At 41.8% G+C, this 24,627-nt stretch overlaps 1 protein-coding gene across 1 annotated transcript in view; it reads left to right on the plus strand.

Annotated features, from left to right (window-relative positions):
* The window catches only part of nt5dc1 (5'-nucleotidase domain containing 1), a 575,653-nt gene that overhangs the window by 45,584 nt on the left and 505,442 nt on the right, over positions 1 to 24,627 (plus strand). The window contains exons 3-5 of the mRNA XM_043675150.1: positions 5,788 to 5,859; positions 11,221 to 11,330; positions 11,671 to 11,750. Of these exons, the coding sequence (XP_043531085.1) occupies positions 5,788 to 5,859; positions 11,221 to 11,330; positions 11,671 to 11,750 (262 nt within the window). The remainder of the gene's footprint in view (positions 1 to 5,787; positions 5,860 to 11,220; positions 11,331 to 11,670; positions 11,751 to 24,627) is intronic.

The raw sequence follows: 24,627 nt of genomic DNA on the forward strand, positions 1-24,627 counted from the left end.
CCTCCTGGACTTTCAAATTGGCACAGATTTATTATGGAATGTATTCCCCTTGACTTCCTTACAAATATGGTGCACCGAAAGACCGAATTATTTTATAAAATATGGCAGCCCTTTTTGAATTACATAAATACAGATATTTCGGCTATCCTAACAAGGGCTTTTATTTAATTGAGATTACAAACCTGACTGGTCCGGGGCCCCTTAGGAGTAGAATCCCACACGAATACGGGTTTTACTACATCTGATGTTAACACATTCCGAGCATGTAAGAGACTTAAATATACACTCTGGTTAGTTGTAGGTTAGATTAGTAGATAGTTGAGTTTTGTTTTTTTTTCTTTTTCGGTTTTTTTTCTGTCTCTTGTTAAATTTTGGCTATTGTATATTTGAATTAATTGTATATCAATGTTTATATCTGAGAGTTTGTTTATTTTTGTAAACTTGTAAAAATGTTGAATTTCTAGTAAAAATATCTATAAAAAAAAAAGAAGTTACATTTGTGGCCTTAAAAGGGTCAAACTAAAGCTAGTGAATTAACATAATGTAGTCCTTTTGAAGCAAATATTAATTGAACTTATTTTGTGTAATGATGTAGGGGTTCCTGTAATTACTTAGTAAAAGTGGTACTTTTGGTGTTACAAATATTATACTTCACTACAGATGAAAGACCTTAAAATTCTCTGTGCTTCTCAACTCCAGCCTGAAACTGAGTCATACTTTTATCTGCATCATTCCTTGCAAAAAGAAATGGATGAACTTGAGCTGAGTTCATAGTTTAACAGTCACTGAGAAGTTGTGTACCAGCTTCCAGGTTTACAACCTTCTTGATTTTTCAGACAAAAGTTAAGTTTAATATGAGACTATACCTATGTCTGATTAAAGTGTAGCTGATATCTTTACGACAAGCAATAAGGAACCAATCGTAAAGTTTTTTTGAGTGAAAAAAAGAGCAGTTATGTTACTCTTGCTAATCCTGAGGAAAATATTAATGACATAGTACAAAGCAAATAGCCTACATAAAGTCATTCGTACTTTCACAACAGACACCGATACAAAGTTAAAAGGGATTAATGTCCAATAAAAAAAAGAATGTAACAATGTTATATACAAATACAAACAGATCAGAGTTCTTTGGGTGGACTTGAGCGATATATTTTAACCTGAGATTACAGTTAGTTGGCTGATTTCTAGGAGGTTGTCAGTAGCTTTTGAGTTCTTGGTTTTCTGATGCTTCAAAAAGAGAAATCAAGAATACTTTGAATCAAATAACAGAGGAGAACTTTTGATGCTTTCCATTAGGTCTCAATGACATTTAATTCTTAAGGAAAATCTTAATTTCACTTGAGACTGTGTCTTTAGTCTGATTCAATTTGTATGTTTTGGACCCTTTTTAAATATCACTTCAGTTCAATCTGTTGTAAATTAAATTAATAGCGCATATTTAATGTCACTGTTGTGGTAAGTAATTGATCATTATAATCATAGAAAAGTCACGTTAAATACAGCTCCGTAACAGTCCTGTATTAGTTATAATAATGTAATGTTCCTAATTTAGTGTGAGCAACACAACAAGGAATCAGTGTTTGACATTGAGCAGCCTGTAAGTCAAAGTGTTGATCTTTTTTACTTGTGGTTTCAAAAAGATGTTTATAAGGAAGAATGAAAAGTAAGTTAGGTCATGAAATGTTTTGTCCTAAATATGAAGCAGCAAATAAGAAACTGTTGAATCATTTAGACACATCAGAAAAAGTATAATTGAAGAAAAACTTTCAAAGAAGTACGTTCCACAACTGCCAACTTGAGAAGTGATTGTAATAGTTGAATTACTGCAAAATCTTGCTTAAAATCTGAAACCAAAAAATAAAGGAAATGTTGGAGAACTCAGGAGGTCTGGCAGCATCTGTAGAGAAAAAAAGTTGTTAACTTTGAGTCCAAAGTCGTCTATTCAAGCCAGGTTCATATCAGACTCAATGTCAAGAGTAGTTACAGCTAATGCTTCATTGATTTGTAAAACAATAAAGTAGAAAACAAATCTATCAAAATAAAAAAAAGTTTCACCTGATTAAATTAGGCAAAAGGCATAAATTTTGTATACTCTTGTTTTGCAATAACTGTAGTGGAAAAGTTTTTTCTTAATAGACTAAGAAAATTATAGGGTAAAACTTGAGTCACCCGTCAGCGAGTTTGAGACTCTCATTCAAAATGCAGTTTGTGGATATCATTCTGTATACTCAGCCTGACTTGTCTTCTATTTGTAGATGGGATGGTGAAAGCATTAGATGGCCAATCAACCCTCGGGCCGGTTGAGGCCCGTAAGTAGCCATTTAGTTGCCAATTAAGTTCCTTATCTCACCCCAGTTACAGTTTTGCTTGTGACATGGGAATGCTCACGCCAGGTAGGTAGCCACCAATTTTCATTGGGTGAGCTAGGGTTAGACAACCGAGTTTACACTTCAGGGCATGTAACCCCTGTCCACCTGGCCTTTGAAATCCAAGTGGCCATTCCTCCTCTCTGGGGCCAAACAGCAAGTCCCACTGACACACTGAACTTGCCTTCTGACCAGTCTTCATGACCTTCTGTTCAATTTCTTCCTATAGTCACACGAATAACCACTGTTTGAAACTGCTATTGTGAGAATATACAGTTACGATCAAAGTGACTGACAGCTTTCTTAATCACCTTTTTCCCTTGGTGGAGTGAAAATCTCATCCATAGCCAATTGACACGTCAGCAAATGTTAAGTTACGACAGTATTGGTAGGGAGGCATTCCCTACTTACTCATCAGGTATCAGGAGTTCCAGCCCTGAAAAATCCTGCTGATCTGTGCTTGAAATGAAGGAGAATGAGATTTTCATTGCCAAGGATATCTCTTATTCTGTTCACTATGCTCATAGAGGCATAGGAACATATTTAAAAAGTATTTAATTGGGGGAGGGGGGAAATTACAATGCTTTCTAAATCGGGGAAATGCACGACAGAAGTGTGGAGGTTGTTTAGGAAGCACGTACGGATAGTGCTGGACAGGTTTGTCCCACTGAGACAAGGAAAGGATGGTAGGTTGAAAGAACCTTGGGTGTCAAGGGATGTGGAACATCTAGTCAAGAGGAAGAAGGAAGCTTATTTAAGGTTGAGGCGGCAAAGATCATACAGGCTTTAGATGGTTGCAAGGTAACCAGGAAGGAACTGAAGAATGGACTGAGGAGAGCTAGAAGGGGGCATGAAAAAGCTTTCGTAGGTCGAATTAAGGAAAAGCCTGAGGCATTCTACACCTTTGTGAGGAACAAGATAATGGCCACAGTGAAGGTAGGGTTGAACAGGGATCGTGGAGGGAACTTGTGCCTGGATGAAGTAGAGGAGTTCCTGAAAGAATATATTTCTTCAGTATTCACTACTGACAGGGATCTTGACATTTGTGGGGACAGCGTGAAACAGACTGATATGTTTGAACAGGATAATGCTCGGTAGGAGGATGTGCTGAAAAGTTTGAAAAACCGTAAGGATAGATAAATCCCCTTGGCCAGGCGGGATATACTCTAGGTTGCTATACAAAGCAAAGGAAAAGATTGCTGAGCCTTTGGCAATAATCTTTGCATTCTCACTGTCCACCAGAATAGTGCCAGATGAATGGAGCGTGGCAAATGTTATTCCCTTGTTTAAGAATGGGAATAAGGATAATCCTGGGATACAGACCAGTTAGTCTTATGTCTGTGGTGGGCAAAGAATTGGAGAGGATTCTGAGAGACAGGATTTATGATTACTTGGAAAACAGTAGGGAAATCCGGCTGTCTGGATATGGAATTAATTGGCCCATAGAAGACAGAAGGTGGTGATAAATGGAAAGAATTCAACCTGGAGCTCGTTGACCAGTGGTGTTCCACAGGGATCGGCTCTGCTCTCTGTGATTTGTAGAGATGACTTGGATGAGGAAGTGGGAGAGTGGGTTAGTAAGTTTACCGATGACATGAAGTTTGGTGTACTTGTGAATAGTGTGGAAGGCTGTTGTAGGTTGCAAAGGGACATTGACAGGATGCAGAACTGGGCTGAGAAGTGCCAGAGGGCGTTCAACCTGGAAACGTGTGAAGTCATTCACTTTGGAAGGTCGAATTTGAATGCAGAATACAAGGTTAAAGGCAGGATTCTTGGCAGTGTGGAGAAACAGAAGGACCTTGGGATCCATGTCTATTGATCCTTCAAAGTTGCCACTCAAGTTGATAGGGTTGTTAGTAGGCATTAGGTGTATTGGCTTTCATTAGCAGGGGGATAGAGTTTGAGCCGCAAGGTTAGTCTGCAGCTTTATAGCGCTCTGGAATATTGTCTTCAGTTCTGGTCGCCTCATTATAGGAAAGATGTGGATGCTTTCAAGAGGGTGTAGAAGTGATTTACAGGATGCTGCCTGGACTGGAGGGCATGCCTTATGAAGAAAGGTTGAGGGAGCTAGGGCTTTTCTCATTGGAACATGAGGGGGAGGGGTGACATAATAGAAATGTACAAGGTGTTGAGAGGCATAGATGAAGTGGATAGCCAGAGACTTTTTCCCATGGCAGGAATGTCTATCATGAGGGGGCATAATTTTAAGAATATTGGAAGAAGGTTTAGGGGAGATGTCAAAGGTAGGTGCTTTACATAGAAAGTGGTTGGTACATGGAATGCACTACCAGTGGTGGTAGTAGAGTCAGGTATGTTAGGGATATTTAAGCTGCCCTTGGATAGACACATGGAAGATAGTAAAATGAAGGGTATGTAGGTTAGTCTGATTTTAGAGTAGGATAAAAGGATGGCACAACATCAAGGGCTGAAGGGCCTGTAGTGTTCTATGTTCTAAGTTCATAGTTTGGGACATTTAAAACCCTGCCAGTACTTTTCCAGGTAGTGAAACAGAGTTAACATTTTTCCAGACAACTGAGGTTGCTATTCAATTGAGTATAATGGCCTACCCCTACATCTGCTGCACCTCAGTGTGAGGTACTCTCAAAGACTACTTTGGTCTTTATGGGGCAGGTGACTGGGGTGGTGTGTATGTGTGTGTATGTGTGTGTGTACTGTACATTCTCAACTTGGGGTTTGATGGACATCACGTGCACACACAGATGGGTACACAGTCTGACAGTTCTCCAATATGATGGTTGACAGGCAGTTGATCTTTATTGGACCTTTTCGTTGCTCAGTTGCTGACCATGCTACCAAAATGCCACAGCAGTGGGAAGCAATTGGACTCGCAAGGCAGTCTATCATTTTATCAGCCTTCCTGCCTCCAGCCCGACCTTAATAGGCCAATAATCTCAGCCCATTGTCTAAAAACTTAAATGAATGGAGTTCATGCCATGATTACTGGCCAACAAAAAGAGGGACCAAGTGCTCTATGAAATTCTTTGAATATCAGGCACTCATGACTGAACAGATGGCAGACTTAATAGATCTCTATGGCGACATATTGGTTAAGTGGTTAGCACTGCTGCCTCTCAGTGCCAGGGACCCAGGTTTAATTCCACCTTCGGGTGATTGTCAGTGCGGAGTTTGCACATTCTGCATGGGTCTCCTCCCACAGCCCAAAGATGTGCAGGTTAGATGGATTGGACATGCTAAATTGCCCATTGTGTCCAGGGATGTTGTAGGCTAGGTGGATTAGCCATGGGAAATACAGGCTTACAGGAATAGGGTAGGGATGGTGTTCGGAAGATTGGTGTGAACTTGATGGGCTGAATGGCTTGCTCAACAGTGTAGCATTGCAATGAACTTCTGAATTTCCCTCTTAATTGTCACTCCAAATGTCTTTTTGTTTTGGCAGTTTCAAAGGCTTGCTTTTGGACTTGGAAGATGGAAACTTACTGAAACTGGGTGAAGATGGGACAGTTCTGAGGTGAGTATTTAAGTTTTTAGATTTGTAATATTATCTCGGCCTCAAAATAGTGAGAGAAGAGCACATCTTCACGGAAATCACAGATGTGCAAAGCTATTGGGTAGTTATTGTGGGGAGATAAGTTTCCGAAATATTGGTAAAGCTAATGTTGGAGTTCAGTGAAAGGAAGGAGAGCAGAATTCTTTGTATAGCACGTTACTTTATTATGTATTAGTGGTTCAGACTGAGCGTATTTGGATCATTTGGCTAACAAGGATAATAATGCCATAAAGTTTAGATTAGTAATGGAGAAGATCAACGGACAGTTTAATGTAGAACATTGAAATTAGGAAAGGGCTAACTTCAGTGAGCTGTAGAGATAATATTGGTGCCTGAATTTCCCTTTTATGGCCAAGGGGCTTGTTTATGGGATGTTAGTATATTAGAATAGTAGAAATTAGTTAGTAATATCTAAGGCTGTGTCCACGGGTCCTAGTCTCCTCGTTTAACTGAAACAATTTCCTAGCATCCACCTTTTCCCAAGGGGCTTGTTTATGGGATGTTAGTATATTAGAATAGTAGAAATTAGTTAGTAATAGTTACTGTATCAGTTATTCTGTTGAGTTTCCAAAGGCTTTAGATTGTTCTAAATTCCTCCTTCTATGGTTGTATTTTAACTCCAGTATTTAAATTGTTTCACTTAACATCGAGTAGTTTGACCAGTCGCATTGTATCTGTACAGTCAATTTGCCTTTAAAAATAAGAAAAGTTTAGGGTCTCGGCTACTTTCTTAAAATATTGAGGGGATGTGGTCAGGTCCATCACAGGGTGTACCTACAGCACGTGGACTGCAGCAGTTCAAGAAGGCAGTTCACCTCCACCTTCTCAAGGACAACTAGCAACAGGCAATAAATGCTGGTCCAACCAACCAAGCCTGCAATTTAATTAACGAATTGAGAATTAAAGGATAGCTTCATGTTTATCATTACTGACACCATCATCAATAGCTTTAAACATCCATTTGGTTGTCCTTGTGGCGGAATATCTGTTGTTGTTACCTGACCTGACTGTGACCTCAGAGCCACACGTGATTGTCTCTGAAATGACTTCTTAAAAATGACAGAGCAAGCTGCTTGATGAGGGGAGATGTGATTGATGTGTGCCAAATTATAATGGCTCTAGATAAGGTGGATTAAGAAAGCTGTTTTCCCTGAGCATTGGAAGCTGAGGGGTGACCTTATAGAGGTTTATAAAATCGTGAGGGGCATGGATAGGGTAAACAGACAAGGACTTGTCCCTGGGGTAGAGGAGTCCAGAACTAGAGGGCATAGGTTTAGGGTGAGAGGGGAAAGATATAAAACAGACCTAAGAGGCAACCTTTTCACTCAGAGGGTGCTACATGTATGGAATGAGTTGCCAGAGGAAGGGGTGGAGGCTGATACAATTGCAACATTTAAAAGGCATCTGGATGGGTATATGAATAGGAAGGGTTTGGAGGGATATGGGCCGGGTGCTGGCAGGTGGGACTAGATTGGGTTGAGATATCTGATTGGCATGGATGAGTTGGACCAAAGGGTCTGCTTCCGTGCTGTACATCTCTATGACTAAAAGCTATTCCCAGTAGCTGGTGGTACATACCTAGGGGAACACAGATTTAATGTTTTAGGCCAGGGATTCAAGGAGAAGCAAAAGAAGAAATGTGTTGCGCAGTGAGTAGTAATGATCTGGACCCTGAGGGCTCATCCTGGTGATAGAAGTAGATGTAAATGCATGGTGACCCTCCTCAGTGTGTACATCCGAGGTCTGAGAGAGTTCCGTTCAGTCTGAAGGTGTATGACATAGTTGCCTCAGAAGTATCCTAAGTGGTAACTTCGAAAGAGGCTGCTTGTGTTTTCTGTTCCAGCTGGGTGCCTCCTGTCACCAAACTGCATCCTTGAGGAAAGGGCAATTGGAATGTGAGCCACGTTGGCTCTAACCAACCCTCCCCCACCCCATAGCCATGCATTTGGTCGTCTCATTTCCGTTCAAAATTGACCCACTCTAAATTTAAGGCTGTGCCCATGGATCCTAGTCTCCCCACCTAATGGAAACAACCTCCCAGTATCCACCCTTTCTAAGCCATGCCTTATCTTGTAAGTTTCTGTTAGATCTCCCCTCAACCTTCTAAACTCTAATTAATGCAATCCCCAACCGTTTCTCAGGATCCTCAACCGTTCATCATATGTTAGGCCTACCATTTCAAGGATCATCGTGTGAATCTCTGCTGGACATGCTCCAGTGCCAGTATGTCTTTCCTGAGGTATGGGGCCAAAATTGGACACAGTATTCTAAATGGGGCCTAACTAGAGCTTTATAAAGCCTCCGAAGCATATCGCTGCTTTTATATTCCAACCCTCTTGAGATGAATAACAACATTACATTTGCTTTCTTAATCGTGGACTCAACTAACAAGGCAACCCCACTCCCTCTGCCCACCTCCCTGTCTTTTCGATAAGTTGCAAATCCTTGGATGTTTAACTGCCAGTCCTGAATCCCCTGCAACCGTGCCTCTGTGATGCCTACCGTATCATAATCATTCACGATGATTTGTGCCATTAATTTATCTACTTTGTTATGAATGCTATGAGCATTCATGTATAGCATCTTAATGCTAATTTTCTTATCCTCATGATTTCTAACATCTCTCGTAATATGTCCTAAGTTATCCTTCCTTTTTGCTTCATTTCTAGTCTGCCTTGAACTTAAACCCTGCACACATGCTAACCTGCTGCTTATCTTTCCCTTTCCCTTCCCCCAACTCACAAGTTTAAGGTCCTAGTGACCACCTTATTTATCCTTTTAGCTAGAACACTGGTTGCAGATCGGTTCAGGTGGAGACCGTCCCACCGGTACTGATTTCCTCCCCCCTCAGTTCCAAAGCTGATGCTAATGTTCCATGAAATGGAAACCCTCTTTCCCATACCAAACTTAGCCACGTGTTTACTTCCCTAATTTTCTTATCCCAATGCCATTTAGCATGTGGGTCGGGCAGTAATCCAGAGATTATGACCCTCGAGCACCTGTTCTTCAATTTCCTTCCTACTGCTTGATAATCCCCAAACAGGTCCGCCTTCCTAACCTTGTTGTTTGTGCCAACATGGACCACAACAACTGGATCTTCTCCCTCCTGCTCCAATATCCTTTCAAGCTGGTCAGCGATGTCCTATGCCCTGGCACTGGGCAGGCAACACACAATACAAGACTCCCGATCCGGCTCGCAACGGGTACTATCTCTCCCCCAATTATAGAATCCCCTATAACAACTACTTGTCTTTTTGCTCCCCCCTCTTGAATGGCCTTCTGCATCATGGTGCCCTGGTCAGCTGGCTCATCCTGTCCACAGCCCTTTCCCTCATCCATACAGAGAGCAAAAATCTCATTCCTGTTGGACAAGGTCAAGGGCTGAGGCTCCTCCACTCCTGAACTCAGAATCCACCTACCTTCCTCATTTACAGTAACACCCGGTTGTCACTGGTCACTAACTGAATTTGAATTACATAATCTACCAGATGTGACAGCCTCCTGAAACAAAGTGTCCAGGTAACTCTCCCCCTCCTGGATGTGCCACAGTGTTTGAAGCTCAGATTCCAGATCATCAATTCTGATCCGGAGTTCTTCCAGCAACCAACACTTGCTGCAGATGTGGTCACTGCTGTTCATAATGGGATCAGCCAGCTCCCACATCATACAGCTACAGCACATCACCTGTCCAGCCATCTCTGCTTATTGAATTAATTTATACAGGTTTATGAGTTAAATGATTTCTAGTACTTCTCTATGGTTTTATTCAACTAACCAAATAACACTAAATTTCTAGGAGAAAGTGAGGTCTGCAGATGCTGGAGATCAGAGCTGAAAATGTGTTGCTGGAACAGCGCAGCAGGTCAGGCAGCATCTAGGGATCAGGAGAATCAACGTTTTGGGCATAAGCCCTTCTTCCTGAAGAAGGGCTTATGCCCGAAACGTCGATTCTCCTGATCCCTGGATGCTGCCTGACCTGCTGCGCTGTTCCAGCAACACATTTTCAACACTAAACTTCTAATCAATCACACGATACACAAGATTAATCAATTGAAACACCTTATCTTAGCAACATGTGAGAGTCCTCTCTTTTTTGTTTAGAGGAGGAGGGCGGGGAGGAGACTCTGCACGTGTAGCGCCTCTGGATTCAACCACTGCCCAAATATATACCCAGCAGCTGTCTGCTCCTCGTGGCCTCTCCCTCTGCTGCTCCTTTAAAAACAGTTCTCACGCTCTCCCTCCCTGGCAGCCCTCTTCTCTCTGCCCTCTCTCCTTGCCACTCTGTAAAAATGGAAGCCGAAGCCCTGTGGTAAGCCCCTTTTTAAGTGGAAAAACTTACCCTTCCCGGCAGCCTTTGCTTCTCTCTGCCCTCTCTCCTCGCTGCTCTGTCAAAATGGAGTCCCGACTCCTGTGGGAAGTCCCTTTTTAAGTGGTAAAACCTGCCCTTCTCTCAATGCGCAATAACACCAGGTTCATTGAAGACATTCACCAAGGCTTCTTTGACAGCATCTTCAAAACATTTACCACTGCCGCCTTGGAGTACAAGGGCAGCAGATACATGGGATCTCCACCACTGTAAGATCAGGAAATTTACCACTGTTGCTTCAGTTCCACTAGGTCAAAATTGTGGAACTCCTAACAGCATTGCGGTTCTACCTACAGCAAATAAACTGCACCGGTTCCTGAAGGTAACATGTCATTTCCTCAAGGGCCACTAGAGATGAGCAATACCCATCTCCCATGAATGAATAATAAAGAAAAGTGATGGATTGAGCACATAACCTACTTTACTTGTCCCAATGTGGAAACCTGTCAGCTGCATGTAATGTGCAGTTCGTTGTTTCGGTTTGACTTGCAAATTATGATGTGAATGCTGGCAAATTTTATTTGTTTAATTGAGAATTCCTTTGGTCCTAAATGAATATATTGGTAGTTTTCAAAGTTGATAATTTATTCTTGTGATTAAAATGACAAGTTAGAGCTGAAATATGTGCATGATATGAGCAGGTACTTTTTCAAATGGTGCTAAATTAGAAATCAGGCTTACCATGAATGTTTGTTTAGTACTAATGAATACAAATAAATAATTTCTTCAGGCCATTTCTGCCGCAACTAAATTTTCGTGAAGTGGAATATTTTAGCATGTTTATTCTATTTAACATCAATAATGTATTGAACTTGACAAATAAATGATATGCAACCTGTTTTTTTGGTGTATTGATTTTAATACAAAAATATTCTATAAAGACGCGCTCATAGAATTTGTAATAAACTGTGCTAAGTGTAATTTAATGAATCACCAACATTTGATCTTTCAATTAGGGCTAGTCATGGCACGAGACTTTTGACAGGAGAAGAAATATTGGAAACCTATGGAAAGAAGAGAAAATGGAAACACTTCAAAACTATCAACGGGACATTTGCACGTTCAGGTATGGATGAAGACAATGGATGAAAACATGAATGTGTCTGACTAAATTGCATTTTAGGATTATTAATGTGCACTTCCTTTCAATGCTGAAGTGCTATTTTTACATTAATTATTAATTGGAGGAAAAAACACTTTCTGTTAGAGCATACAATTCTTAAATGGTGTTCAGAATGTTGATTTTATTCATCGAATTGTAAAATTTAATTAGAAATAGCACTGTACCATTGTTGTGGAAAATATGAATCTAATTAAGCAAATTCTAACACTAACAATTGCCTTTTGTTGTATGAATATATTGCATAGTTTTCCACATTTTCACTGTTTTCTTTCTCCTTTGTCAGGCAAATATCATTTCTATGATAATTATTTTGACCTGCCAGGAGCTTTGCTGTGTGCCCGGGTGGTGGATATTTTAGATCAGGTGAGTCAAATATGCTTTCTCACATGGAAAAATCCCTAGGTTGGTGGGGTTTCATATGAGAACAGATTGGGGCAAGTGGAATTGTATTCTCTCGAGTTTTGAAGAATGACAGGTGATCTCATTGGATTTATAAGATTCTTGTTGGACATGACAGGGTGGACAGAGGTCTTTCCCCTGGTTGGGAACTCCAGAACCAGGGGACATAATCTTCAGCATAAGATCATTGAAGCTTGAGATTAGGAAGAATTTCTTCATTCAGGGTGGTCAATTGTTGAAATTCTCAATCCCAGAGATCTGTGAAAGTTCAATCATTAACCATATTCAAGTTGTCAGCAATGTGTTTCTATAGATTAGGTCCCTTTTCCTTACTGTCATTAATGTGGAAAATGGCCTTGAGATGATCAGTCATGATTTGGATTGCCATGATGTGGAGGTGCCGGTATTGGACTGGGATGGACAAAATTAAAAATCTCACACAACACCAGGTTATAGTCCAACAGGTTTATTTGCAAGTACAAGCTTTCAGAGCTGTGCTGCTTCCTCAGGTAGCTGTGGAGCAAGATCATAAGACACAGAATTTACAGCAAAAGATTATAGTGTCATGCAACTGACAAGATATATTGAACAAACATAGATTGCTATTAAGTCTTTAATCTTTTAGAATGGGTTGCAGGTTTTGGTTCACTCGTATATAAATCCCAGAACTTAATTCCAGTCACATTCTCGAGATAACTTAAGGTTTATATATAAAAAACGTGACATCTCTGCTCAGGCAATGCATTAAAGGTGTGAGGTTAGAGTCTGTCTGTATCCTAAGCTTGAGCCAGACTGGTGCTATTTCCATAGTAGGATTTTATAAAAGGTTACGTGGATTGACTGCTTGCATTGACCGCCTGGAGATTGTGTGCTTTTGAACAAAATAGAATGTATCTTCAATTACAATTCTGCAAATGCATATTCACTCCATAGTCTTATAGGTGTGTATGTGCACGTTAGAGAGAGGGAGAGAGAGAGATTGGCAGAGAGTGTGCGCGCTTGTGAATGTGTGTTTGCTTGAGTGTGCGTAAGTGTGACGGAGTATAAGTCTGTGAGAGGGTGTGTGCGTGGGGAAGAGTGTGGAGTGTGGGGTTTGGCGGTTGTTTAAAGGCAAGAAGTGGAGGCATAGGGAAGGTATTGGCGAGGTGCTCATCCTCATCGGTAATGTGTTGCAGGCTGCGAAGAACATGGCATAGTTTCTCCACTCCCTGGAAATACTGGACAAGGAAGGGTATCCTATCGGTCTCATTCTGTGTCTGTCTCCTGAGGAGGTGATTACGGTTCCTTGATGTGGCATGTCCAAACTGGCAGTCGATGAGTTGGGCATCGTATCTTGTTCTTATGAGGGTGTCCTTCAGTACCTTCAGGTGTCCATCACATTCCTCCTCATCTGAACCGATCCTGTGTGTGTGTAGGGCTTGTTCATAGGGAATGCCTGCTTTACTATATTTAGGGTGGAAGCTAGACAAGTGCAGCATTATGAGATTATCTGTGGGCTTAGTGGTAGAGTGAGGTACTGAGGTGCCCATCCTTGATGGAGATGCATCTTCCAAGAATGAGACAGATACCAAAGAGTAGTCCGTGGTAAGTCTTATGGTGTGATGAAACTTGTTCATAGAACTGTGTAGTCGTTTCAGTGACGTCTCAATTTCAGTTGATGTGGACCCTTCCAGAGGGCCACTGCCCTGAGTATGACATGTATGCTGAAATTGTCAGGAAATGTGTAAATGCCACATTCATCAGCTGCACCAAGAAGGTGACCCAAAACGTCCCTTGGTCACAGTGCAACACCATCCATGTCCTCATCAAACCAGCAGATAAAGGAGGAGCCATCATTATTCAGGATAGAATGGACTGCTGCAAGGAAGTGTACCAACAACTGAACAACCAGGAACACTACAGGAGACTACCAATTGACCTGACCAAAGAACACACCCGTGAACTAAACGGGTTGATCAAGATTTTTGATCCAGTCCTACAGAGTTCCCTACGCACTCTCATCTCTCATACCTCTTGCGTAGATGACTTCTACTGCCTCCTGAAAATACACAAAGCCAACACACCTGGACGTCCCATTGTGTTAGGCAATGGGACCCTGTGTGAGAACCTCTCTGACTATGTCGAAGGCATTGTACATGGGACCCCCAACTTCTGTTGCAACACTACAGATTTCTTACAGAAACTCAGCACCCGCAGACCAGTCAGACTGGGAACATTTCTCGTCACAATGGGCATTTCAGCACTTTACACCAGCATACCCCACGATAATGGTAACAGCTTCAGTACTCAATATCAACAACTGCCAATCTCCGAGCACCATCCTACAACTCATCCGCTTCATCCTCGACCACAACGTTTTCACCTTTGACAACCAGTTCTTCATCCAGACACACGGAACAGCCATGGGGTTCAAATTTGCACCCCAATCTGCCAATGTTTTCATGCACAAGTTTGAACAAGACTTGTTTGCTGTGCAGGACCTCCAACCAACACTTATACACTAGATATATTGACAACATTTTCTTCCTGTGGACCCATAGTGATGAGTCATTGAAATTATTACACGACTACCCTAAACATATTAAAACTTCTATCCCCTACTGACAAGCACTTTGCATACATAGGATTTGTTCAGATGAGGAGGAATGTAACGGACACCTGAAAGTGCTGAAGGACACCCTCAAACGAACAGCGTACAATGCCCAACTCATCGATCGCCAGTTCGGATGTGCCACAGTGAGAAACCGTAATTGCTTCTACAGGAGACCGACACGGGATGCAACAAATAGGGTAGCCTTCGTTGTCCAGTACTTTCAGGGAGTAGAGAAACTATGCCATGTTCTTCGCAGCCTGCAACACATCATCGATGAAGATGTGCACCTCACCAAGACCTTCCCTACACTTCCACTTCTCGCCTTTAAACAACCACCGAACCTAAACAGATCATTGTTCCCTGCCTTCAGGACAACATCAACTACAACACCATACAACCCTGTCATGGCAAACACTGCAAGACGTGTCAGAGTTTGGACATGGATACCACCATGACACGTGGAGTCACCACACACCATGTACGCGGCAGGTACTTATGACTCGGCCACTGTTGTATATCTCATACGCTGCAGGCAAGGATGCCCCAAGGCATTGTATATTGGCGAGACCAAGCAAATGTTACGACAATGGATAAATGCACACTGCGCAACAATTGCCAGACAGGGATGTTCCCTCCGCGTTGGGGAACACTTAGCGGTTGGGGGCATTCGGCCTCAGACATACGGGTAACCATCCTCCAAGGCAGACTTCAGGATACACAGCACCGCAGAGTGGCCAAGCAGAGGCTGACAGCCAAGATCGGTACCCATGGGGATGGCTGCAACCGGGGCCTTGGGTTCATGTCACATGACAGGTGACCCCACTACAGTATATGCTCTCTCTTGTGCGCGTGTGCACACACACTCCTACATAGTCTTACACTCACGCAGACCCTCTCTCATATACATGCTCTCTCTCAGACACACATGTACACCCCCCACACACTCACCCACGCACACACCAACCCTCTCACAGGCTTATACTCAGTCACGCTCACATGCAAGCACTCACTGTCACATGCACTCATGCGCACACTCACATACACACACACGCACTCTCTCTCTCCCATGCACATGCACACATTCTCTCCCCCCACCTCCCTCACATGCATGCATGCACACACATGTCTATGGGGTTAATTTGCATTTTTAGAATTGTAATTGCAGGTACACTCTATTTTGTTCAAAAGGAAAACAATCTCAAGACAGTCAATGCAAGCAGTCAATCCGTGTGACATTTCATAATTTCTGACTTTGGGAATAGCACCAGTCTGGCTCAAGATTGGGTTACAGACAGACTCTAACCTCACACCTTTAATGCATTGCCTGAGCTGAGATGTCACTTTTTTTTAAAAATAAAACCTTAAGTTATCTTGAGAATGTGACTGGACAGAATCTGGGATTTACATATTAGTAAACTGAAACCTGCAACCTAATCTAAAAGATGAAAGACTTAACAGCAATCTATGGTTGTTCAATATATTGTTTCAGTTGTTTGACTCAGATCTTTTGCTATAAATTCTGTGCCTTATGAGCCTGCTCCACAGCTACCTGATGTAGGTGCAGTATCCAAAAGCTAGTACTTCTAAACAAACCTGTTGGACTATAACCTGGTGCTGTGTGATTTTTAACTATGATTTGGATTGTCAAGGCAGACTCAATAGGCTGAGTGGCCTACTATTTCTGTGTTTCTGATTAGTGAAATTACAGCACTGAATAGCTTATTTATCACATTGTAATTTTGCTTGCTAAGTAGAATTACTTGCTCCAACTTGAATCCTCCATTATCCCTGTATGCAATATTCTTTCAGAAACAGAAACAAGTTTTATTTATAATAGATAGAGCTTTATTTGCTGTAAAGGTTAGTTCTGTTTTGTTACAGCACTCTTTCAATCAGCTGCAAAAGTAATGCTCAGTGGAAAAAATTAGGAGAATTTTTTTTCTCATCAGGAACACTCACTAACGAGTATGATTATTCATCTAAGAAATTTTATGTCACTGTTCATGTGACCCGGTGAGTCTTTGCATGGCTGATGAACCTTGATCCACATCTCTGAGTCACATTTAACAGGTGTTTGCACGGTGTGGTGAAATTAGACCATGGCTTTGAAATTGCTGGCATTCTGTTCTCCAGTTACTTTTCTGTGCTTCCTCTTGCTGACCGATGTTCTCAAAGCTTTATGTTACTCCGTACAGCAGCTTCCTCCATATTAGTTTCCTCTGATCGAAGATCTTCCACACAGACATCAGTGGTGCATTTCTTGAGGGAAACCTTCAGGGAACGCCTGAAATACTTCGCTTGTCCTCCTCTCATTTGAGTGCTTTCCTTGAGATAGATGAAGATGATTTTTTGTGGCACTCGGAACCCGGGCATCCTAAGCATGTGGCCAACCAGGTGGACTTCATTTTGGATGATCATGGCCTTGAGGCTGGTGCTATTAGCTGCTTCAGGGTTGCTGATATTAGAGCACCTGACCTCTCAGCTGATGCAGGAAATCCATCTCAAGCAGTGTTAAGGTAGCATACATACCCAGTCCAAGTTTCAGAGTCATATGGAAAAATCAGAAAGATGACTGCCTTATACAGAAGGATCTTAGTGTAAGCACACCATGTCACCATTGTTGAAGCCGATCTTTGGGTGTTTGAAGTGGTGCTCGCAGATTCGATTAAATAAGAGATGGCTTCCCAGGTAGGGGAAATATTCCACTTTTGGAAGGAGCCTCCATTATTTTATTGGGCAGATGGACTGGAATTTGATCTAGGTCAGCGAGATTAGGGTTTTGAGTCTTTTTGAGGTTGAGGCTGAGACCAATTCTTGGTATGCTTCCATGACGAGATTAAGCGAGGCTTGAAGATCATCTTCTAGCAGCATAGTGTGACGTTGTTATCCACATATTGAAGTTCCACAAAGTAGGAAATTGTCAGTTTCCTTCACCATAACAGCAATTGCGTTGCAGTTTAGGAGTTCAAAACTTTGAAGATGTTGATATTTTCTCTGTCTCAAAAAGAGTTCCATTCTTTTTCTGCACCAGTTTGAGGCCAAGACTGTTTGCTCTGTATATTGCCTTGATGGCACCAAAAACTCTGGGTGTCATGCTTGTCAGCAAACAATTATCACTCCTTAGCTTCATTAGCCCACAATTAGTCGGCCCCAAAAGTAATGTTAAGAGTAAAATACTTTCAATTTTTTTTTCATCAACATTGGAGCAAATTAAAATTTGGAATGTAAGCAGGAATAGAAAGCAACAAGATGAGCATCAGAAACAAAACTAATTGCTAGAAACATTGAGTAGGCCATGCCTGAAATATTCTGTAAGTGCTGCCTGACTGAATCGTTCCAGCATTTTGTGTTTATTTTCGATTTTGGAGTCAGGGCAGTCAGTGTTCTATGCCACTGATTACTATGACCAAAAAACTAATGCTGATCAAGTTATTTTTAAGAACAATGTGAAAATGATATAATTAAAGTGTGCTTAAGCCTAAAGTCTGAATGAATATTTTGAGTACGAGAACAGGTCAGAAGCTGGGAATTCTGCAGTAAATAACTCACCACCTGACTCTCTCCAAAGTCTGTTTACCATCGAAAAGGCACATGTTAGGAATGTGATCGGATACTCTCTACTTGCCTGGATGAGTGCAACTCCGATAACATGCAACAAGATTGTCACCATCCAGGACAAACCTGCTTGTTGGGAACCCATTGATGACCTTCAACATTTACTACTTCCATCACTGACACAAAATGGCAGTAATATGTTCTATTGGCAGTTTTTGCTGCAGCAACCCATAAGACTTCTTTCCACAACCCCAGACCTTCAGAATCTACCACCTGGAAGGTCAGAGGCAGCAGAAATATGTGAATACAGCCTCCTACAAGTTCCCCAAGTAACGTACCACTTTGATTTGGAAATAATGCCTTCACTTCACGGTTGGTAGGTCAAATTCCTGGAGCTCCATTATGGGTGTACTTACACTAATATGAAATGCTGCTGTTCAAAAAGACCACATTCTGAAAAGCAATTTGGGATGAGCAATAAATGCTGGTCGAGTCAGCAACAACCACATCCCATGAATAATTAAAAGAAAGAAGTTTTCTACGCTTTCACAGCTTAATTTGTCTAAAAGTTAGAAATCACACAACACCAGGCTATAATCCAACAAGTCTATTTGGAAGCACTAGCTTTCGGAGCGCTGCTCCTTTATCAGGTGATTGTGGAGAGTAAGATAGCAAAACACAGAATTTATTGCAAAAGTTTCCAGTGTGATGTAACTGAAATTATATATTGAAAAAGACACGAATTGTTTGTTAAGTCTCTCATCTTTTAGAATGACCATGTTGGTATCAGTTCTTTCATATGTAAATTGCAAAACTTTTTTGAAAGTTACATTCTCAAGTGCACTTTAACAATTGGTGTCATGTTGGTCCAGACAAGGTATTGAAGGTGTTAGCTCCCTGTGAGGCTGTCTGTGTCACAATGGTCAGACTGATTCTAATCTAAAAAATGGATTTTCAGAATCTTACATGGATTCATGCAGGTTTTGAGCAAAATAAAATGTAATTCTGCAAGTACAAATTCGCCCCACAAACTTATGTGTGTGCGTGTTTGTGTGGGAGGGGTTATGAGTGTCTGTGAGAGGGTGTGCATACGTGTGTGAGTTTAAAGGGGTTTAAGTCTGAGAGAGGGTGTGTGTGGGTTTGCCACCACACCTCTGCAAACTCCTCAATCGTCTTGTGCACCAACTCTATAGCAGGCACCACAACTTGAACCTAAGATGGAGTCCATACTCTCAGCCTGCACTCAGGATACAACTGTACTGTTACAGGATATTACCAAACAGACAAGGTGACAAAACTACACCACGTACATGCACATCAAGAACAAGAAACTGGAGAAACTTGGCATCACCGCCAGCAGTAGCCAAACCCACCCTGGCACCACAGTGGATAATGTTATCACCGCAGGGAAGTCAGTCGTCAACTTATCGGACCACACCCTTCAACCAGAAGAGATTGAAGTCCTGAGCAGGGGTCTCAATTTCTGCCCCACCACCAAAATGAACCCCATGGTTCTTGCAGCAGACACTGAGGAATTCATCAGACAAATGAGAGTCAGGGAATTCTCTCAAGATGCCAGTAGTGAGCCCAACAAACCTGAACAGTCATCACAGAAATCTGTAGAGGAGTGACCAAAGAAGGAGTCAACTTAGACCCACCGGAGGGCTGCTGACCTGAGCTTGACATGTATGCTCAAACCGTCAGGAAATGTATAAATGCCAGATTCATCAGTCGTACCGACAAGGTAGAGCAGAACATCACCTGATCACAACGCAACCCCATCCATCCTCTGAAAACCAATCACAACATTGTCATCAAACCAGCAGATAAAGAAGGAGCCATCATCATTTAGAATAGAACAGATTACTGCAAGGAAGTGTACCAACAACCGAGCAACCAGGAACACTACAGGCAACTACCGGCTGATCCGACCAAACAGCTGTCCCGTGAACTAAATACGTTGATCAGAACTTTGGGTCCAGTCCTTCAGAGTTCCCTACGTGCACTAATCCCATGTACTTCTCGCGTAGGCAACTTCTACTGCCTTCCAAAGATTCACAAAGCCAATACACCAGGACGTCCCATCGTGTCAGGCATTGGGACCCTGTGTGAGAACGTCTCTTGCTATGTCGAAGGCATCTTGAAACCCATTGTACAGGGGAACCCAGCTTCTGTTGCGACACTACAGATTTATTACAGAAACTCAGCACCCACAGACCAGTCGAACCGGGAACATTCCTCCTCACAATGGACATTTCAGCACTCTACACCAGCATCCCCCTTAATGGTGGCATTGCTGCAACAGCCTCAGTACTCAACACCAATAACTGCCAATTTCCGAGCACCGTCCTACAATTCATCCGCTTTATTCTCGATCACAACGTCTTCACCTTTGACGGCCAGTTCTTCATCCAGACACATGGAACAGCCATGGGGACCAAATTTGCACCCCAATATGCCAACATTTTCATGCACAGGTTTGAACAAGACTTCTTCTCTACACAAGACCTACAGCCAACACTATACATCAGGTACGCTGACGACATTTCCTTCCTCTGGACCCATGGAGTGAAGTCACTGAAAAAACTACACAGTGATATCAACAAGTTTCATTCCACCATCAAACTCCCTACGGACTACTCTCTACTAACTGTCTCATTCTTGGACACATCAAGAATGGGCACCTCAGCATCACACTCTACTGCAAACCTCACGATGCTACACTTTTCCAGCTTCCGCCCGAAATATATTAAAATAGCCATCCCCAATGGACAAGTCCTGCGCATACACTGGATCTGTTCAGACGAGGAGGAACGTGATGGGCACTTGGAAGTACTCAGGGATACCCTCATAAGAACGGGGTACGATGCACAACTCATCGACCACCAGTTCCGACGTGCCACAGCAAGGAACTGTAATGACCTCCTTAGGAGACAGACATGAGCTCAATCGACAGGGTACCGTTCGCTGTTCAGTACTTTCCAGGAGCCGAAAAACTACGCCATGTTCTTCGCAGGCTGCAACACGTTATCAATGAGGAAGAGCACCTCACCAAGACTTGCCCCACATCTCCACTTCTCGCCTTTAAACAGCGGCCAACCTCAAACAGATCATTGTTCTTGGCAATACCATACAACCTTGTCTCGTAGATGCTGCAAGACATGTCAGAGTCAGCACGGATACGACCATTATGTGTGGGGGCACCTCCCACTATGTACATGGCAGGTACTTGTGCGACTCAGCCAATGTTGTCTATCTCATATGCTGCAAGCAAGGATGCCCTGAGGCATGGTACATTGGCGAGACTAAACAGAGACTACGGCAACAGATGAATGGACACTGCAGACCAATCAACAGACAGGAGTGTTCCCTCCCAGTCACAGAACACTTCATTGGTCCAGGACATTCGACCTTGGACCTTCGGGTGACCATCCTCCAAGGTGGACTTCAGGACAGGCAACAACGAAAGTGGCCATGCAGAGGCTGATAGCCAAGTTTGGTACCCATGGGGATGACCTCAACCGGGACCTTGCGTTCATGTGTCAGACGTAAACCCCTTTAAACTCTCACACATACTCACACCCTATCACTAACACTCATAAACTCCCCCAAACCACACCCCCGACACACACACAGACGCACAACTTTGTGAGGGAATTTGTACTTGCAGAATTACATTTTATTTTGCTGAAAAACTGCATGAATCCATGTAAGGTTCTGAAAATCCATTTTTTAGATTCTGAATCAGTCTGATCATTGTGATCAGGCAGCCTCACAGGGAGCTAATACCTTATCTAGACCAACATGACACCAATTGTTAAAAGTGCACTTGAGAATGTAACTTTTAAAAATGTTTTGTGATTTACATATGTAAGAAGTGATACCAACATGGTCATTCTAAAAGATGAGAGGCTTAACAAGCAATTCGGGTCTTTTTCAAAATATAATTTCAATTGCATCTCACTGGGAACTTTTGCAATAAATTTTGTGTCTTGCAATCTTACTCTCCACAATCACCTGATGAAGGAGCAGCACTCCGAAAGCTAGTGCTTCCAAATAAACCTATTGGAGTGGTGGAGATTGGTACAGTTGCAACATTTAAGAGGCATTTGGATGGGTATATGAATAGGAAGGATTTAGAGGGATATGGGCTGGGTGCTGGCAGGTGGCACTAGATTGAGTTGGTATATCTGGTCGGCATGGACGGGTTGGACCGAAGGGACTGTTTCCATGCTGTACATCTCTATGACTCAATGACTAGAATCTGGTGTTGTGTGATTTCTAACTTTGTACACCCCAGTCCAAAACCGGCATTCCAAGTCGTAATTTGTGTAAGATCTTGATTTCACTGGTCATCTGCCGGTATTGGACTGGGATGGGCAAAGTTAAAAATCACACAACACCAGGTTATAGTCCAACAGGTTTGTTTGGAATCACTAGCTTTGGAGCATTGCTCCTTTATCAGGTAGTTGTGCATAACCACCTGATGAACAAACAGTGCTTTAAAAGTTAGTGATTCCAGATAAACCTGTTGGACTATAACCTGGTGTTGTGTGATTTTTAATTTTGATTTGGTTGAGTTGAAATATAGAATGCTACAGGTTGTGTTTTAAACTTAGTTTGCAAATTAGGATCATCATATAAAGAAATTTACAGTAGTGAACTCCATATTTACGATTTCTATAAATAGGTTACTGTGAATTGTTTTCTTGGAAACGAATACTGAAGAAAACATCAACGAGGAAGTGGTTAGGTACTTTGTAACCACATTGTGGTGATGAGAATTCCTGTCTTGGGTTTAGTTCTATAAAAAAACGCTCATGGGACTTGTTGATGCTGTTAAATTGAATCAACCTAAATGAATGGCTTATTTTTATTTCCCAAAAATGCAATCCATTTCTCATCTTGATCCTCTTAGAGTTGAAAGATCTTGTCAAACTCAGTCTTGAATATGATGGAAAACATCTACAACCGTCCCACATACAAAATTCTCATTGTTCACCTGTTGAGTGAAGAAATGTCTTGCTAGGTCAAAATTTGCCATCCCCTTATCCTGTATCTTGCTAGGTTGAGATTCTTCAGGGGCAAGTAACCTCTCTGCACTCCTGAAAATGCCGATATTTTACTAAGGTCACTTATTCTTCTAAACTGCAGAGTATAGGTTTGTTCTGCACAGTCTGTTTTAATAAATAATCCTCTCATCTTGGGAATCAATCCAGTGTTCCTTTATTGTAGCCTTCTTGAAGCAAGTCTATGCTTTCTTAGGTTCAATGACAAAAACTGTGCAAGGTACTCAAGGGATGGATTCAGCAGAGCCCTGAGCAGTTGCAGCATGGATTTGCTACTCTTCCACTCCATTCCCCCTTGCATTAAAGTGCAATGTACTATCTGTGTTCTTAAATATTCTGTATTTGAGTAAGAACTTTGTATCTTGCATAAGAGCAACTAACTTTCTCTGAATGCTGATACTTAACAGTTCCCCACCCTTTTTAAGAAAGTATATTCTTCCTAACAGACTGATTAAACTGTCAATTTCTCACATTATTCTTCCATCTTCTCCATTCTCTTAACTTGTCTACATGTCACTACAAACTCTATCTTCCTTGTAACTTATTTATCCATTTATTTTTGTGTTGTTGGTAAATTAGAATATCATAGACTCAGTTTCTTAATCTAAGAAATCAGTGTAGATTATCAATCACTGTAGTCCACACACTGGTCCTTGCAGTACAATTACAACAAAATGCTCTCAAATATTTGTTGTATGCTATTTCTCTTTTGGTAAACCATGTTAACCGCCTTTATCAAACAATGATTACCTAAGTGATCAGCTATTCTATCTTCAGTAATGGATCCCAACATTTTCCTGATGTTTAATGTCAGAGTGATTGACCTGTATTCCTGCTTTGAATTTGTTTCCTTTCTTGAAGTGTCATTTGCATTTGCTACCTACTGGGATCTTTTCAAAGTGGTGGGAATTTTGGATGAACATACCAATGCTTCCACTATCAGCTACCTCATTAGAACCTTACGACGCAGGCTGTCAAGTCCAGGGAAATATTAGTCCTGTTAATTTCTCAGTTACTGTTTCTTGAGTAATATTAATAACTTCAAATAATATCAGACCATGGCTTTCTTGTAATTTCTCTTATTTTATTAGACCTTGGACTAGGAAGGCAGACTCAAAGTTTTTTAACGTTCTTAGCCATTTCTTTATTTTTTATTGTCAGTCTTGCCTCTCTAAGAGATCCATGTTTACTTCATCTCTCTTTTTTGTGTACTTAATTTTTAGATCCTTGAGGTTTGAAGGATTGTTTGGAACTGTTGGATAGCTAAGTGTGATGTTGATTCAGGTCTAGTAGTGTATTTGGGAAGCAACCTACAAGTTGCTTCCTCTCACCTCCACATATTCTGTACTACAGCACTAAGCTGTGTAAGCTGATGCAGCTGTTAGTTATTTAAAATAAGTGTTCTTGTGCTGTTGTTGTTGACTATTTGTGATTGCCATTATCAACTTAAGTGCAAGTAGTATTTCTGTAATGCAATGGTTGCATTCTTATGCCAACCCTGCATTATAGAAAAAATCGCACTGTAGAAATAGCGCTTAGTGTTGCTGATGTAGTTGCATTACCAACAACACATTCTAAAAGTTCACATTTGAGAAACAGTGTCCCCAGTTCGTCAGTCGCTTTA

Source organism: Chiloscyllium plagiosum, chromosome 3 (assembly GCF_004010195.1).
Source record: "Chiloscyllium plagiosum isolate BGI_BamShark_2017 chromosome 3, ASM401019v2, whole genome shotgun sequence".
NCBI lineage: Eukaryota > Metazoa > Chordata > Chondrichthyes > Orectolobiformes > Hemiscylliidae > Chiloscyllium > Chiloscyllium plagiosum.